At 40.1% G+C, this 18,739-nt stretch overlaps 2 protein-coding genes and 3 pseudogenes across 2 annotated transcripts; 3 read left to right on the top strand and 2 right to left on the bottom strand.

Annotated features, from left to right (window-relative positions):
- Positions 1–361: 361 nt before the first annotated feature.
- On the top strand, positions 362–4,145 carry LOC4349675 (uncharacterized; annotated as a pseudogene).
- Positions 4,146–4,961: 816 nt separating this feature from the next.
- On the bottom strand, positions 4,962–7,060 carry LOC107278697 (uncharacterized; annotated as a pseudogene).
- Positions 7,061–7,436: 376 nt separating this feature from the next.
- LOC9272102 (uncharacterized) lies at positions 7,437–9,330 on the bottom strand (annotated as a pseudogene).
- Positions 9,331–9,490: 160 nt separating this feature from the next.
- LOC9269474 (uncharacterized) lies at positions 9,491–12,796 on the top strand. Its single transcript, XM_066305171.1, has 6 exons — positions 9,491–9,734; positions 10,225–10,381; positions 10,480–10,722; positions 11,133–11,351; positions 11,452–11,607; positions 12,367–12,796. Exons 1-6 carry the CDS (start codon positions 9,694–9,696, stop codon positions 12,634–12,636), a joined length of 1,086 nt encoding a protein of 361 aa, XP_066161268.1. The 5' UTR covers positions 9,491–9,693; the 3' UTR covers positions 12,637–12,796.
- A 3,490-nt stretch (positions 12,797–16,286) lies between these two features.
- LOC4349673 (NDR1/HIN1-like protein 13) lies at positions 16,287–17,535 on the top strand. The gene has a single exon (XM_015760362.3). It carries the CDS (start codon positions 16,362–16,364, stop codon positions 17,190–17,192), a length of 831 nt encoding a protein of 276 aa, XP_015615848.1. The 5' UTR covers positions 16,287–16,361; the 3' UTR covers positions 17,193–17,535.
- The last annotated feature ends 1,204 nt before the right edge of the window (positions 17,536–18,739 follow it).

Below are 18,739 nucleotides of genomic sequence, written 5' to 3'. Positions count from 1 at the left end.
GTGCCGTGCTTATGAGAACATGTTCAAAGGAAGAGCTCAGCTTGTGCCTGTAAATTCAGTCTGGAAGCTGAAAACAAGATGGATGAGCTTCTACGGGTACAGAGGGAGCTTCTACGATTTCAGTTACTGCTATCCAAGCATTTCCACCGATGGAGAAATATTGACATCTAACTTGTTTCAGGCACAGTAATAGCTTTGACAGGTCAGGTAAAATAGCCAGATTCTAGAGGGAGTGAAGACTGTGCAACGAATGAGGTGAAACTTAAAAGTGAGAGTGACAGCTAAAGATACCAAGATTGCTCTCCACTTTCCCTACAAAACTTCTCTCATGGTGGTACTCCAAAGCAAAGAATCCTAGAAAAAAAGGGCGCAAGCACAGCACTGCAGCTTCCTATCTCCTTTATTTGGTCTTCCATTGCTTCTTGTTGCTGAGGTTGCCTTCCTATTGCCCCCTTCCCTTTTCCACTCTTCTACTAACACTTGCTTCAGGCTACTGAGGGCTTTGGCTTCTCGGTGTTGTCGCTACAGGTGAGCTTGGCATTCTGTGCATTTTTGCGTTCTACTGCTAATCTGGTCTTGTGCTAAGCTCCACTATTAGCCTCTTGTGTGGTCATAGGTGGCTCCTAATTTAGCTTCTTGTGTGAATCTGATGTCCAATCTTTTTCTAAATGATCTGTAAATTCGCTTTGATTTTGGTCTGATTAGATTATTTTGTTTATTTCTTTGTTACTTTCCTCTCTTTTATGGGTTGATAGTATACAATTATAGCCCAAAAATACTGTTGAATTCAGAGATCTTCATTGTGATAACTGACTGATCATTTAAAGAGATGGTGCTTTTCCACCTACCTGTTGAATGTTAAACCATTACAGATGATTTTTTTTTTGAACATGCAATTTCTATAGATCTCTAACTAAGGAAGCTGGAATGTCACCTTATTTGAGCAGTTTGATTGTATTGCACATTATTAAACTTGTGTTTCAAGTATAAATCTTTTTTTTTTCGCCGGGCCGGCGTAAGATACGCGGCCGAAGTTTATTAAGATTGGGAAGAGGTTCAAACTAGTACAACAATTACAGCTGCCATGGAGGCTAGAGCTGTACGGCCGCTATTGTTCAAGTATAAATCTTTACTTGTTTGAATATTCACCATAATGTTATAGTGATGAATTGCTTCTCTCTTTCCTATTTCCAGGCCAACGTTTTATCTGAGGGTAAAATTCAAGAAGATATATATGGCTTTTGGTGCAAATGACATTGTGTTGCATATCAAGAGACTAATGTATTCATCTGTCAGAATTGGATATCAATTTGCTTGTGATTACCCTATAGTACTAGCTGCTGGCGTTTTGTTGCTGTTTCTACACAGGCTTTGCCCTTCTCTATTCAACTTCTTGCTGTCTTCATCTCCAGTCTTCCTGTTAACTGCACTTCTGCTTGGAGCACTTTTGAGTTATGGTGAACCTGCTGTTCTTGTTCTTGGAGAGAATCAACAAACTTTGTCCTTTAAATCCAAGATTTCCATTACTGACTGTTCGATTGACAAGGTTGAGACTGTTGCTGTCGAGGAGCACTTGGATAAAACAACTACCAGTAATGAAGTATATGTCAGGGAAAGAAATTTTGAGGGTAATATACATGACACTCACTGGGAAGAGAAAAATGGCACCTACATGACAGTTGATACCGCTCTAAATGACGAAATACATACGAAGGATGGAACTTCTGATTATGATTTGCAGGATACCCACCGTGAAGGAAAAGGTATCACATCAGTGGAAACTGATACTGTTCCTTGTGTGGCGCCTTCAAGTTTTGCCTACAGTGGTGTAACTGTGGAAACTGAAGACGTTGGGGAGAACAGCAAGAAGAATGATGAGCTGCAAGAACTTGGAAGCATCAATCCTGAAAGTGATAACAATAAAGTACAATATCAATATCAGTTAGGTGAGTTTATGAGTTCATGTTGGGAACCTGTTATGAGACAGGAGCCACAGGATGCTTGTTCTGATTCTGAATCTGATCTTACTGAGAGTTCTCCTGATGCATCAATGACTGACATTATTCCAATGCTTGAAGAGTTGCACCCATTAATAGACTTGCAAACTGGCCACCCTTCATTGGTCTCCAGAGACAACTTGAATACTTCTTCGGATGATGATGAAGATGATCTTGAGGAGGAGGATGCTAGCACAGATGAAAATCAATTGGAAGGGAAAATAGATGATTTTGCTAACTGGAAGGATGTTATTGATCTAAATTACTTGGATATGGACAATAATAGCAAGCTGGAGGGTATGATGGATCTGCAAAGAGCAAAGAACATTCTGAAATTTGAACTTGACAGGAGGTTAATGGACTTGCAAGCAGCTGATGCAGTACAGAAAATGGAGGAGGCATCACGCTTCCGTGTGCAGGTTCCCTCCATTTCCACTGGAAGGCAGAACCCATTTGATTCTTCAAATGGCTCAGATGAAATAATAGAGTTACCACATGTTCCTGATTCAGCACCGTCTTGTCTCCTTCCACGGAAAAATCTATTTGATCTTTGCAGTCAACCAAAATATGGCCCACGATAGTCCATTGCAAGAAACTTGGACTCCTCTTTCGTACTTTTCAGCAAGACGGCATAGAAAGCATGGAAACTTATATGTTAGGCACTCTACTAGCCTGCATCACAATAGCTTCAAACTGGAGAAAGATGAAATAAGTGAAAATGATGCCCATAATAGTCAGTCAGACTGTGATGCCAAGCAAGAAGGGAACAACAGCAAGTTATTTGGTTCACTGGAAGCACATATAGGTGAAGAAATCAAAATATTAGGCGCAGCAATTTCAGATGTGGGTGTATTAGAAGTAAATTCTGGAATGGATAGTGGTAACCAAAATGCTGATTTCAGTGATGATATCAGTTTATCTCCTATCCAGAAGTCTAGACAAAGCACTTTCGAAGCTAAGGAAGCAGTACATGCAGGTAAAACTGTTTTTTAACCCTAAGTAATGTATTGCAATTTGCCTACTGGAAATGATAACTCAACTGAAGTTGATGTCATGCAGGTATTGAGCAATTAACATCGTGCTCCCCTTACAAGGTAAATAATTTTGAGGCACATATTGTTGAAGCAGACTCCATTGATGAATTTAACTCATTGTTTAAGTGCCGTATGGAGGAAGTACTAGTGCAATCCATCTCAGAGTCCAGTATCAGTCAACCCTTGACAGTTAAACTTGAAGATGAATTGAGTGAACCATTATCTTCAGACTCTGGGACCGGGACACATTTCATTGACGGGAGTTCAGTTGAAGATTCGGATCCACAATTTGCACAGCTCAAGGATGAAGCACTGGTATCTGCTACTTCTAACGCAACATGTCGTAATGAGTCAATTGAAGAGAAATCAAGTGAAGCATTACTGGCAGGAAACGAAGATTATTCAGAACTGCCAAATGAACTGTTAAAATCAGGAGATCCACAGTTTGCAGATAGTTCTGAGATTCAAATGCAGGTTATTGAGGCTACAGGTCACTGAATCATCACAAGGGCCTAAAACAAGGCCAAACAGCCAATTTCTCAGAGAGATCTGTAAAGCATAGATGTCCTGTCTTAGCTCTCTGAACAGGTTTCTGCCCCCCTTTGTTCCAACTTACTCTATGGCGTCTGGATTTAACTATTCCTCTTCTTAATACAAAATGTGCAGCAATCATGCTGTTTTTCCTCCAAAAACTTTTCTCAGGAAGTCCGCAATGTCAGAAATATCCAAGGAACAGTGGATGTACATATGGTTTCTGCTTATTTCTTCTCTTTTGTTTCTGCTTATTTGCTTTCGGTTTTGGGCTAATAGGTTAGTAGATAGGAGAGTAGATGACATTGATATGAAACACCAGTTGCAGTTGGGTGTGATATCCATTCAGTCAAGCCGGTCTTTCTTTCGCTGCCTATGGAGTATTAATTTTTCTTGTCTGCCAGACAGGCATTGGCAACCCCTGATCATCACTTTGTTTCAGTAAATAAGATGATTGGATGTCTGTTTGCCTGTTGGTAAACCGCTGGACTGGAGTTGCAGCTTCTGCAGTTTGCTTCTTCAACAGTTATCCTGTCAGTAATCATTGAGTAATCAAGTAATGCTTTCACAGATTTTTTTTTAACACCTCCTCATGCTCATTATCTGCTTGCTGTTGGTGGTTTCATTAAGAAAATCACAGTTCCTTGATTAAAAAATTCATAGTCCTTTACATTACATACATGATGCATTGATGCTTATGTTGGGTATACTGATCTGAATCTGAGGCGTGCTTTGTTGGGATAATTGAAGATACGCTACTCCCCTAGAACCATTTTCAGGAAATCACTCCTTTAGCTTGACCTTGCTAAAATGAATTGTTTGCATGATACTAACAAATAGATGAATCTTTGGTGTAGAATCGCAGTGATGAATAAATCTATTTTTTTTCATCTGTTTGTAGAGCCATCTTACAGATGAGAGCGTGGTATTCTTCGACTGTTATTCTGTTAAACAAATAAAAAAACTTAAGAGTGAAGTACATGGGCACACCTAAACTTAAGAGTGAAATAAAAAAACTTACAGAAGACACACCTACATCTAGGTTCCTGAACTCGCAAAATACATTTTTAGGTCCCTAAACTTGTCATGTGTGTCACATAAGTCCTAACGGATTCAAACCCGCTCCATGCGCTGACGTGGCATTGCCACGGTGGCACCTACATGTCGAGCATATATAAAAAATAAAATTAAAAACCATATTTTCTCCTCGTAGGTAAACAGAAAAAAGAAAAAAAATTCTAATGTAGAGAGGAGAAAATATGTATTTTTAAAATTTTTTTCTATGTGACTAACACGTGAGTCCGACTAACACAAAGATGCTATCGTGACATGCCACATCGGCACGTGGAACGGGTTAGAGCTCGTTTGGACCTTGATGATATCTCAAGACAAGTTCGGGGACTCGAAAATGTATTTTAGTTTAGGTTAGGGACCGCTCATGCATTTCACTCAAAAGTTAAATATGTACCGAACATAGGGTCAAACATTTGACAACTACCCAACACACAGAAATATCGTTATTTTCAAAATCACTTCAAAGTTGACCAAGACACCTTCAGCAGTACACGGGCGCCACCAAGTTTAAGCTCTTTCATGTCATATCCATGTCTTCTAGCTTTGAATGGGCAATATTCAGAGACACGATACGAGCCATCCCCCTGATCAACCTTGAAGACCAATGGACAGTATTTAGGGATATCATAATCCGAGCCATCCCTATGAACAGCCTTGAAGATTAAAAACAAAGGTGTATTCTCCACCACAGCAACTACAAACCTATCCAGGTCACATGGCTTGGAAATGACACCATCAAAGAGCCGAATCTTTTCAGGAATTTGACCGATATAGGAATATAAAGATAAGCTTAAGCCATTGTCATGCACTTGTGATATGCTAACTTGTATTGTGGCCTCCACTGCTTCGTGGAAAAGGGCTCGACTAATGTCGACCGCATCACAATCACCTTCAATCCGTTGCGTAAACACTCTATCGGGAAGCACGAATTCGCTGCAGATGATGGCACCATCGATGAGCTGAAAATCATCGTCTTGTGTCTCTCCGTTCTTGATCTTCATGTCAAACTCGATGAGCACACGAACTTGGTTTCCAATGCCTCTCTTGGGGCCTGACATTGGTATCAATGAATTATCCGAATCAACGCCATTGTCTTATCCCATGATGAAAGGGTCATCCCTGGTGCGGTTGAAGATGTAGTTGCGTAGCGGGTCCAAATGATCCCGGACAGCAAAGTATCCATACAAGTGAACTGGGCCATCAACAGCAGCAGTGATATTGGATAGCTTGAGCGAGAATATCTGCATCATGAATTGCACACTGTGCGCCTTGCAAGCCCACATGTGTGGCCGGCAATTGGTTGGGTTTGACAGCATCATTGCCTCCATACGAGCTGAACAGCCAGCCATACACGTCAGTGGATGACAGTAAGTTAGATTGTTAACCCCAATATTGAAATGAGCAGGAAAGAAACAAATAGATACAAATAAGGTTTAAAACAGCAAACTCCGCACTATCATGGACCCAAAGCAATATATACAATATACTAGATGGTGCCTTTAAGAGTTTTTTGAAGTAGTACTTAAGGAATATCTAGTGTTACTTAGAACTAGATTATGTTATGAAAGGTCTAAATTTGACATCAAGCTAGACAGATATGTTATGAAAAAAAAGGGTTTAATTTGACATCAGTTCCATAGTACTGAGCATACACAGGAACAAATTAGATTTTTTTTTATTATTTTTTTTCCGTGCTGACCAAAGACCCCTCAGTCCATATTTCCTTACGATTGAGAATATGTACAAATTTACAAGTTTAGAATTCTGACAAGATGATATCGAAACTGAATGGAGTATGCCGGAGCGCCCTCCCAAAACCAAAATAAAAGGGATTGCATCTCTATTCTTACTCTCCTAAGTTTTTAAAGACTCCTGCTTCCTTCCAGATTACGACCTCTTCTTTGATTGCACCCAAGAGGGAACAAATTAGGTGATACAGCAATATATAAAATTGAAGTTAAAAGAGCGTGAATTGAATAGCATCGATCTGAGGTGCTAACAAGTGAAGCTAAATTGAAAGGGAACTAATTAAGGGCAGATGAGAGGATTGTAGATGATGCAAAGTTAAATTGAAAAGGAAGTAATTAAGGAGATGAGGATTGTAGGTGATGCATGGTGGAGAGGGGAAAAAGCTAGGGTTTGCAAGAAGTTAAAACTTACTCTCTCGGGTATCGTCGACCTTGTAAAACATGTGCCAAAAATCGTCGCCGCTGTAGATCGATCCATCGCTATGTTTGCTGCACTCGAGGATGAACGCGCGATTCACCCCGTCCTGGCTACCTGCTGCTCGCCTCCCATTCTTCTCCGCTTCCGCCTCCGCCTCCACCAGCTCAAGCTCGGACTCTGCCGCCGCTTCGCCATGAAATCCCCTCGCGATTCAACCCGGCCTCAGCCTCTCTCCCTTCGATCTCTCTCGTTAGCTTCATCTTCTCCGTCCTCCACCCTTGGGTTTTATTTTGATTTTTGCGGCAACAAATCCGAAACCGATTCATATTAGTAGTAGCTTTGAAAAAACTATTATCCTCTCAAATAGCAGTAGAAAATAGAGAGAATAGGATATGGGCTGCTTTCTGGGCCTGGATATGGGCCGTACTTCCATTTTCCGTTGAGGCCCATCTAGACCCATAAAAGATGAAGTTTCTTCCCTAACCTCCGGCCCCCGCTCCCTTTTCTTGTCTTCTCTCTTTCTGTAGTCTGTATATGTATTTTTGTGTTGATGCAAGGTAATAGTTTATTGTTTTAAGTTAAACACACAAATACGATTTTCTTATTGTTTCCCACGAAGAATTGCATATTTGTGTAGCACCATATCTAATTTGTATGAACATACAAGAATAGAAACTTGCTTTCTTACAAATAACACAGTGACGTTCTTTGACTGCTAAACTTACACAACAAATAAATAAGCTTAAATATGTGCTGAACATAGGACCAAACATTTGCCAACAAGACAATACACAGAAGCATCGTTATTTTCTGCTTAGCATAGACTATGTATCCCTTGGGCTGTTCAAAATCACTCCAAAGTTGACCAAGACAGCTTCACCAGTATATTGGTGCAACCAAGTTTGAGCTCTTGCATGTCATACTCATATCCATGTGTTCTAGCTTTGAACGCACAACATCCAGGAACATGATCTGAGCCATCTCTCTTGTCAATCTTGAAGATTAAAATCAAGGGAGTATTCACCACCACAGCAACTACAAACCTATTCAGATCACATGGCTTGGAAATGAATCCATCGAAGAGCTGAATTTTTTCAGGGATTCTACTGGTATAAGAATATAAAGATAAGCTGAAGCCATTGCCATGCACTTGTGATATGCTAACTTGTACTGTGGCCTCCACCGTACTGTGGAGAAGTGCAAGACTTATGTCCACCGCACCACAATCACCCTCAATCCGTTGCGTAAACACTCTATTGGGAAGCACGAATTCGCTGCAGATGATAGCACCATCTATGAGCTGAAAATCATCATCTCGTGTCTCTCCATTCTTGATCTTCATGTCAAACTCAATGAGCACACGAGCTTGGTTTCCAATGCCTCTCTTGGGGCCAGGCATTGGTATCAAGGAATTATCTGAATCAACACCATTGTCTTGCCCCATGATGAAAGGATCATCTCTGGTGCGGTTGAAGATGTAGTTGCGTAGCGGGTCCAAATGATCCCGTACTGCAAAGTATCCATACAAGTGAACTGGGCCATCAACAGTAGCAGTGATATTGGATAACTTGAGCGAGAATATCTGCATCATGAATTGTTCTTCGTGAATATTGCAAGCCCACATGTGTGGTCGGCAATTGGTTGGATTTGACAGCATCATTGCCTCCTTGAGAGCTGAAACGCAGTATGTAGGAGCATTTTACATCAGCGGATAAAGTTAAATTTTAAACCCAAATTGAAATAAAGGAGAAAACAAACAAATCAAGAGGACGGACAGAATATTGATACAATTAAGGTTTTAAATAGCAAACTTGGCGCTGCCATGGATCCAAACTCCCAAAGCGAGCTATACAATATCGTATAAGGTGGTTTTAATTCTATTCTAATTAAGAAAGGCCTAAATTTGACATCAAAGTAGATAGATGTGTTATGAAAAAAAAAGCTTAATTTGACATCAGTTCCATGGTATTGAGCATACACAGGAACAAATTAGGTGACACATGAATATATAGAATTGAAGTTAAAACTTAAAAAGAGCATGAACGAGTTCACAGCATGAGGTGCTACCGAGTGAAGTTAAATTGAAAGGGAACTAACTAATTAAGGAGATGAGAGGATGGTAGATGATGCATGGTGGAAAGGGGAAAAAGGTAGGGTTTGCAAGAAGTTAAAACTTACTCTCTCGGGTATCGGCGACCTTGTAAAACCTGTGCCAAAAAATCGTCGCCGCTGTAGATCGATCCATCGCTATGTTTGCTGCAGTCGAGGATCAACGCGCGATTCACCCCGTCCTGACTACCAGCTGCTCGCCTCCCATTCTTCTCCGCCTCCGCCTCCGCCTCCGCCTCGGCCTCCACCTGCTCAAGCTCGGACTCTGCCCGCCGCTTCGCCATGAAATCCCCTCGCGATTCCACCTGGCCTCAAGCTCGATCTCTCTCGTTTGCTTCATCTTCTCCCTCCTTCTCCCTTCGGTTTTATCTTGCGGCAACAAATCCGAAACCGATTCGTATTGCTACCATTAAAAAGACGAGGAAAAGAAAGAAAAAACGATTCTTATATCCTCTCAAATAAATACTAGCAGTAAAAATCGATATGGGCTGATTTTTGGGCAAATATATGGGCCGTACGGCCATCTACCGGTGAGGCCCATCTAGGCCCATAAAAGATGAGTCTTCATCCCTAACCTCCGGACGACTCCTTGATGCTGCGCCTCGCGATCGAGCGGCTCCAGCGCTAAGTAGCCTCTCCCTTGTCTCACAATCATTCCATCCCCCTTCCTGGCTACCTTGCTCGCCGGGATCAGGAGTCTGCTGATTGGGTTGGGCTGCGGACCTGCGGTGGAGGGATTCAGGGTTTCTCTTGTCCCTGATCCACTGCCTCCACGACCAACAATGGAGGACAACGTTCTTGTCTCCTCGAAAATCCATGGAAGGTGACTCCCAACTCATGCACCTTTTCCTTTATTTGCTTGTGATTTTAATACGATATGGAATCTAAACAAAGGCCCCCGCAAAAAATAAATAAATAGAGAATCTAAAGAAAGGCATCCTTACATGGCAGAATTCCATCACATTATATGCTTATATTCATTTATTTGTGTACTGTTACTACTAATAATAATGCAAAATACCCTCTGACATATGTGTTATTTTGCTAAAAAAAATAGTTTCAAGAAGTCAATTCTGTGTGCTACTTAAAACTTCTGAAAGAAGTATCATTGCATACTGGCAGAGCATGCATGATATCTTTCACCAACATTAGCCAGAGTTACTGCCCTTCTTTCTTTTTCGGCATGCATACCTGTAGGGTTGTACTGTAATCAAACTTGTTGAAAAAGAGAGAGCATCTTACAGATGTTATGCTGAGGCAGAATTCATGGTTATTTTCATCACCTTGTTAATCATGCTGATTGTTGGTTTCAGGAGTAAAAGCACAACAGCCAAAAGGAATTGTATAATTTGCGGACAACGTATTAGTAAGAGGAGAAGAACACAACATAATTTTCAGAAGATAAGTCGGGGGCAGCTTAATTTACAGAGGACAAGACCATGTCTGCTTAATTTTCAGTCTCTTCCCAAGGTATGTCATATCATGACATGAAGTCATGAAACTCTCAACTCCTTTTGTGCTAGGACTAGGAGGCTGTATTCTGATGCTTGTTCAAAATGCATTGTCAGGATATTGTACTAAGGGTAATGTCAAAATTAACATTAAAGGAAGTCGCTCAGTTGAGTGTTGTGTCAACAAACTGGAGACAGGCTTGGACATTCCATCCTAATCTGTACTTTGGTATTAAAACAGCCCTTGGAAATAATGCCAAGAGAAAAGGAACAAGCTCTGATCTGAACTGTAGAATATCAAGTGGTAACAAGTTCATTAAAAGGGTTGATGCTATTCTGGAAAAACATTGTGGAACAATGGTAAATAAGTTTGCTGTTAAGTTTGGTTTGTCAAATGAGCATGCTAACCATGTCAATGGCTGGGTTGCGTTTGCTATTGCATCAAAGGCAAGGGTTATCATTCTTGACTTCTCCCCAGATTGGAAATCACATGAAAACAAATATGACTTTCCTTGTCATATTTTCGACAAACATAATGGATCTTACCTTGAGGCTCTTCGGCTTGACAGTGTTACTTTGAATCCACCTCTAGATTTCTGCGGATTTGCAACCTTAAACTGCTTGCTCTTGACAATGTTAGGTTGCAACATTTAGAGCAGTTAATATCGAAATGCCATGTTCTAGAGTGGTTAAGCATCCAATCATGTAACCAGCTGCATAATTTACATGTGTCAGAACCATTATGCCGTCTGCAATATTTGTCAATTCAGGGTTGTCATTTACAAAGAATGGAGTTACATGCTCCGAATCTCACAACATTTGAGTACGACGGTTCCCTGGCATTGGTAACGCTCAATGAATGCTCCAATATCAAAGCATCAACCATCAGACTTTTTGATGAGAAAACCCTCCAAAATATATTAACTGGAATTCCAAGTGTATTACCTCATGTTGAAACGTTATATGTTGAAGTTCATGTCAAAACTCAGGTCTGATTATTCTTGTACTCTCTATATACATTTAATTCTATTTTATTTTCTGTTTCACATCTTGTTGTTTGAACCTATGTGTGGCCTGGTCACCCTCCAGATGTCTGGATTTACACAATCACCTCTCAAGTTCACTCAATTGAAGTGTCTAACTTTGGAAATAACTTTTGAGAGAGGTTCATTCGATAGAAATTCAGTCTTCCAGTTGACTAATCTTTTCGTAGCAGCTCCATTTTTGGAGGATCTTTATTTGGATGTAAGTAGCTATATCATTTGTACTTCACTACTTTTATTGCCTTCTTCCCTAGCCAGTTACAGTTCGCCTTTTGTATTCTCATTGACCGATTACCTCTTTTTTCCTATTTAATGTTATTTCGTTGGTTTGGAAACCCAATCAGAATAACCTGCTAAGCCAGTACTGTCAATCTAATTAGGAATTACCTGCTTGTCCAATGTGCCCTATGCATGATTCATGAACTCATAAGTCCCAGAAACTGGAACATTCGCTGCAGACTATTGATCCTTTTTAACGATCATCAGACCATCGAACATAGCTTTGGCAAAGTAATATTGTTCGGCCCGGCGAAAGTAGTATTGTTCAGCATTAGTTGGCAACTGCATTTTTTTCCATTTGACAGTGGACTTTGTAAATTTTAATCATAATTATTTGGGACATCTGTAGAAGCTTTTGCTATATCGATGTCACTGTTTACCCTGAGCATCACATCACCATATTTATGCACTGTACAAGATACCAAATAGTATGAATCAAGGTGATAATATGTTTGGAAACCGATTAGCCATGTGTTTCCTTGATTGAATATATTTGTATCCAAACAGAGCAAAAGCTTCTTTTTTTCTAACAAAATCTCAGAATTCCATCCCCTGCATTTGTTTTGACAAGATATATGTTCAGGCTATCCTTCTCTTCCTCGATCATGAATCTTTGATCTTCTTTTCCCTAATTATTACGTGTTAGCTTGCTCCTTGTTAGTGATGCCATAATTTCTTGCAGATGTATTGTAGCTTGAACAGGTGCCCTTTGGATTTGGATGACATCGTGGATCAGCCTCACTATCATCTCAAGATGGTGTGCATATTTGGATTTTGTGGCAACACAGGCCAGGTTGAGCTAGCAAAATGCATTCTCAGAAATGCGTTAATATTGGAGCAAATGATCATCGACCCAAAAGGGAGATATCGGTTGGATGGATATTTTGGGCGCCAGGAGGCAGATGAGAAGCTTGTTCCAGAAGATATAGATGGTGTACTCACAATTCTGTAACTTATACTCCGTACAGTAGCAAACTACAGTCACAAGTTGAAGTGTTGTTCCTTCAAGGCACTAGTAACTAGGAGTAAGTTTTTTTTAACAGAGTTTACAGAGATTATTCGGTACTGCAAGAGTTGTGGTTCACTGTTCAATACGATTATATTAGTATGTATCCCTTCCGATTAAAAATGTTTGACATTTAGGACCATATTTAGTTGCATTTTTAAAAATCTAGACATCAATAATTTGTCAAATGCTTAGTTTTCAAAATGATATACGTAGATTTGTCTCATAATATTATAAACTTATTGGATTATATAAACTTATTCTGGTGTAAAATAGATTGCCAAAATTTTTAAAGTGTGGCCGAAGTTTGTGCTAAACATTAAACTACTTGAGAAAGTATGCACTATTCATATGTTACAATGAGTTTTAATCTCCAACCCATGGACCTTTTTTTTTTAAGCTTCAATTCAAAGGATGCCAAAGGGGTGGGAGTTTTAATCTCCGTCCCCCAAGGGACTATTTTTTCTTTCCCCAAGATCGAGCTTTTTTTTAATGTAGTTTTGTGCAAACACATTTGGATAGTTTTGAACTACTAGTATATCACATAGTAGGAAATAATTGATTACTATGGAAGTATTCTTCACAGACAAAAAGCTTCAGTTTTCACACACATGTACACACACATGGATTGTTTAGACTAGCAATGCATATAAGAAAAATAATTACTTCCTCGAATATGCGGATATCTTAAGTTGGATATAGTAGAATACTAGAATAGATAAACATCTCATCTTACGCAGATAAGTGCTTCTGGCAGAGAAGTGCAAGATAACAACCACATTCAGACAGGATCATATAAAAATTAGAGTAAAGTCCATCACCGGTCCCTAAATTTATACCGTTTTGTCATCCCGGTCCCTAAACTCGTAAATCGACCATTCAGGTCCTCAAACTTGTTCGACTGTGTCATCCTAGTCCCTAAACTTGCAGATTACTCGTTTAGGTCCTCCAACTTGTTCAGTTGTGTCACCCCGGTCTCTAAACAGGACGGTCTAAAAACTTTATATCAAAAAATAATTCATAACTTTTTCATGTGAACTCTAATGAAGACAAACTTTATATCAAAATTGTAGCTCTGGATGCGACCTACAACTTTGTAGTTGAAAAGTTTTTGAATTAAAACTGTTGGTCCCAAAATATTGTTGCATGTTTATAGATTTTGAAATTTTAATTTTAAAATTACATTTTGGGACAAAAAATGACTTAAAATAAAAAAAAATTCAACTATAAAGTTGTAGATCGCGTCGAGGGCTATAAGTTTGATATAAAGTTTGTCTTCATTAGAATTCACATGAAAAAGTTATGAATTATTTTTAAATATAAAGTCTTTAGACCGTCCTATTTGACCCAGATGATATTTAAATCCAAGTTTAGGGACTAGGGTGACATAACTGAACAAATTGGAGGACCTAAACGAGTGACCTGTAAGTTTAGGGATCGGGATGACACAGTCGAACAAGTTTGAGGACTTGAACGGTCGATTTGCGAGTTTAGGGACCGGGATGACACAACGGTAAAGTTTAGAGACCGGTGATGGACTTTACTCAATAATTAGGTACAGTATGAGGCACCTTGAGAAAAATCAGTGCTAGAATGGAACGTTCTCTTTCAGATGATTACAACCTACGGAGTAGCTTGTACCTAATTCCGTAGTAAACCCCCATAATATTTGACTCTTTCATTCACATTCATCATCGAACCCACGCTAGCCATTTCCTTGATCAAATTATCACACCTACTCCTGCAGGACATAGTAAATAAAGTAGCACGTTGTCTTAAAATAATACTACTCCACCTTTTAATCTCATAAATGAATAAACGGAGAAATAGAAAAAAAATCAGGATTCTGATAGAAATGCAAGTGCAAAGCAGGTGATTGAAAACACAGAAAAAGCATATAAATAACCGTTTATTGGACCGCTGGAAAAATACAGAAATTGAATAAGAGAGATAGACTTAAAGGAAAATTTTCAAGAGATTATTCATTTCATAGGAATTTCAAAGGATATGATAGGATATGATTTAATCTTTTGTTTCAAAAGCATTCATAGGAAAATTTTCTATATGGTTGAAATCCTCCAAAGTTCTTATGTTTTTCATCCAAATCAAAAGGACCCTAAGCATTTTTAGTATTTAAAATTTGTAACACAATATACTTTCTTTATTTTAGAATATAAGTATTTCTACTATTTAAATTTCATATACAATATAAGCATTTCCAGGTACTACTTCAGAATTCAGATACACCGAAAGCTAAGTATTTTCAGTCACTTAGGTGATTAGGAAGGGGGCTAAGCAATTCACAAAATCAACCAATGAGACAACTGAGAGGGAATATTTATCCTTTAGCTTACTATTTACTAAATAAACTAAAAATATGTGTCCTTTGCAGTAAGTTTAATAATACTACTACCTTCAATAATTGAAACATCATCTACCAACTCATATTACATCAACAATACCTAATCCATCCATCTCCCCTCACATAGTCTATTGAAAGCCAGTCCTGTGGTTGGCTACAAATCTAGTCCGCTTTTCTTTTCTCTTCTCTCCTCTCTTCTTCACATAAGTACAAATTTAATGTGCCAACTTTTACATCCCGCTTTCGTCACTCTGTCCAATGCATAAAAATTCATGCATTTTCAACCAATCAAATGCTTGGGAGGATAATCTAAATAATTTAATATTTTACCACTACTTTAATGGAAAGGAAATCTTCTTACTTAACCTTTGTAAGATTTGCTAAACAACCTAAAAATACTCATATTTTAGGACGTAGGGAGTACTATTCTCTCTTTTTTTTAATGTATGATGTCGTTGATTTTTGACATGATGTTTGACCATTCTTATTATTAAAAAAATTATGTAAATGTCATTTATTTTGTTATGATTTTTTTGTCACCAAAGAAATCTTAACTTATACTTTTACATATTTACATTAAAACTTTTAATATAGTCAAACGTTATACGAAAAATCAATGGTGGCATACATAAAAAAAATAGCACTAACTATCAATAGAAAAAAAGATAGTGAAATTATTTAATAGTACCAGAGTATGAACAGGATATCGTGAGATTTATCTTTAAAAGAAAAAAAAAGAATACCGTCAGATGACCTTTTCCGCGTGTTGTGTCTGTTTGTTGAAGATGAATTCTAATAGCTCAAGTGGACGTCCACCCGTTTATTGCATGTCAACTAGATGGTTACGAAAAATTTTCAAAAAAATTGACAACATAGATCAATATGTAATATATCACTCCACAAACATGCAAGTTCAAATTCAACTTCTATAAGTAGTAACGAAAATAACAAACAAAACTCAAATTACTATATGTATATTTATAATTAAATTTGTTATTTTTGTTACAACTTGTAAAAGTTGAATTTGAATTTGCATGTTTGTGGAGTGATATATTACATATTGATCTATCTTGTCAATTTTTTTAAAAATTTTTCGTAACCATCTAGATGACATGCAATAAATGGTTGGACGTCCACTCGAGCTGTTAAAACAGTTTTCCTCTGTTTGTTCTCTTCTCACGCGTTCTACGCTACGCGGGAGGCATATAAATCCGGCAAGCAAGCGACCACTCCCACGCCACGCGCCGCTCTCACTCGGTCACTCTCACTCTTCATTTCGTCGAACACCTTTGCCTCACAACCACCCCCCATGGCCGACCGCGTCCACCCCATGCCCGCTCCACCGCCGCCGTCCTCCTCCCCTCCGCTGGAACACGCCGCCGCCGCCACGGAGACCACGCCGCTGCACCCCAGCTTCCGCGGCGCGCGGCCGCCGTCGCCGGGCACGTACATCATCCAAATCCCCAAGGACCAGGTCCTCCGCGTCCCGCCGCCAGACCGCGCGCGCCGCTACAAGAAGCTCGCGGCGAGGCCCGCACGCCGCCGCCGGCTCCGCCACGCGTGCTGCGCCGCCTTCTGCGCGGCCCTCCTCCTGCTCCTCCTCGCCGCCGCCTTCGTCGGCGCCGTCTACCTCGTCTTCCGCCCCCGCGCGCCGTCCTTCTCCGTCGCCTCCCTCTCCATCCGCGGACTCGACGCCCTCGCCGTGTCATCGTTGACTCCGCAGATCGACGCCGCCGTGCGCGCGGACAACGGCGCCAACAAGAAGACCGGCATCGACTACCGCGGCGGCGGGGAGGTGACCGTCTCCTACGCCGGCGAGCGGCTCGCCGCCGGGCCGTGGCCCGCGTTCCACCAGGCGCCGAGGAACGTGACGGTGTTCTCGACGGCGTTGGCCGGAGGAGGCGTGAGCTTCCCGGAGGAGCAGAGGAAGCGGCTCGCCGCGGAGCAGGCCGCCGGCGCGGTGCCCCTGACGGTGGAGGCGATCGTGCCGGTGAGGTTGAGGTTCGGGAAGGTTCTCCGGACGTGGACGGTGGACGTGAAGACGAGGTGCGAGGTGACGGTGAACAAGCTGGCGGCGGCGGCGCCGCCGGCGAACAGGGGGTGCAGGGTCAAGGTCCGGCCGCTCTGGTGGTGGTGGTGATCGCCGGCGGCGGCGGGGCCCCCGCCGCTGATGGTTGGATGGGTAGTACATTAACGGCTACAGCCTAGTATAGCTAGTAACAGCTGTGCATTGAACAGAGAGATATTACATTACTTATTATACCTGTGAATTGAATTAATTTCATAATTAGTGTCCAATTTTGTGGTGCATTTCGAGCTGTTGGTGAGGAGATTAATGGATTACCACCAGTGTAGCATTTTGCATGTTGCAGATGTAATTGGTGAAATACTGATGGTTTTCTCTGTTTTCTGTTTGTTCAAATGGAGAATGAATTAATCGGATATTTACTCAGTTTCAGATGTAACTGATGAAGTTTTGGTTACAGATAAGTGTCTGTTATTGTACAAAATAAGCGTAAATTTGATCATATCTTTGATCTTGCTCTACCAAAATGGCTCCTCCCCTGCACTAACATTCTAACAATGTACTGTATAGTAAGTTTCAGTTGCTGTTGGTCGGTGACCTTGCCTGTAGTTAATAGTAGTAAGTCAGTCAACTCGTGTGCTTGTGCTGCTAGCTTTCGTTTTAACTTTTAACTGGTGTGCTATCAACTATTCAACTTGCCTAGTCGTCCGTGTACCTTCGCTTTCTTCATTTGTCCATTAATTGACGCTGTGCAATTTGCTGACGACAAAAACGAAATCGTCCAACGAGGTTGCTGAGAGTTTTCTGCCCCCGTCTCTTTTATAATTTATTCACCAAACGTTAGCAGCAGTCTGAAACCTTGCATGTTTGATTGTCCTACTCCAAGGTTATGTTTTAGCTGTTGTCATTCATCTCTTTTCAAAAATTATCTCCGTGGTAGATACAATATTTTATAGGAAATAAATCGTATCATTGAACGCTTTCTGAAGATCGCTGGCCATGTATTAGTAGCATAATACTAATATGATATTGAGCTGTCGTCAAGACCTAGTTTAGTTAATTATGACAATAGGATTAATTAGGATGCAAAGTATAGTGGCGGAGCGGCTGTCCATAACCGTGTGCTGGGTAAGCAGGAGAGAGAATGAAACTTAGGGAAATGTAGGTCTGCATAGCTGTAGCTTTGTGCTTTAGGATATACTAGGCTCTTGGATGTTTCTTCCTTTTCTCTTCTATCTAATTAAACGGTATGATCTTACTCAAACCGCAAGAAATATACTCCGTACGATTCAAATTACTTACAGTTTTAGTTTTATCCTAAATTATACATTTGTATCTTTGACCATCAATTTCTTAAAATTCGGACAGTTTTAACAACACGTGGATGCTATAATATGAAAATACTTCTCATGTTGATTCTAAGATGCTAAAATACATGAAGTTTTAAGAATTAATAGTCAAAGATACAAATATTTAACTTATGATATAAGTTAAAACTATAAATAATTTAAACGGAGTATATACTAGTTTAGCAAAGTACTCTATCCGTCCCATAAAAAACGAATCTAAAACCAGATATGATATATTCTAGATATGTCCAAATTCATAGTCATAGGATGTGTCATATCCGGTATTAGCGGTATTAGGTTGGTTTTTTATAG

The sequence above is a fragment of the Oryza sativa genome, chromosome 11 (genome assembly GCF_034140825.1).
Source record: "Oryza sativa Japonica Group chromosome 11, ASM3414082v1".
NCBI classification, from domain to species: Eukaryota; Viridiplantae; Streptophyta; class Magnoliopsida; order Poales; family Poaceae; genus Oryza; species Oryza sativa.
The sequence above is the reverse complement of the archived record's forward strand: the minus strand, read 5'-3'. Positions and strand labels throughout refer to the sequence as shown.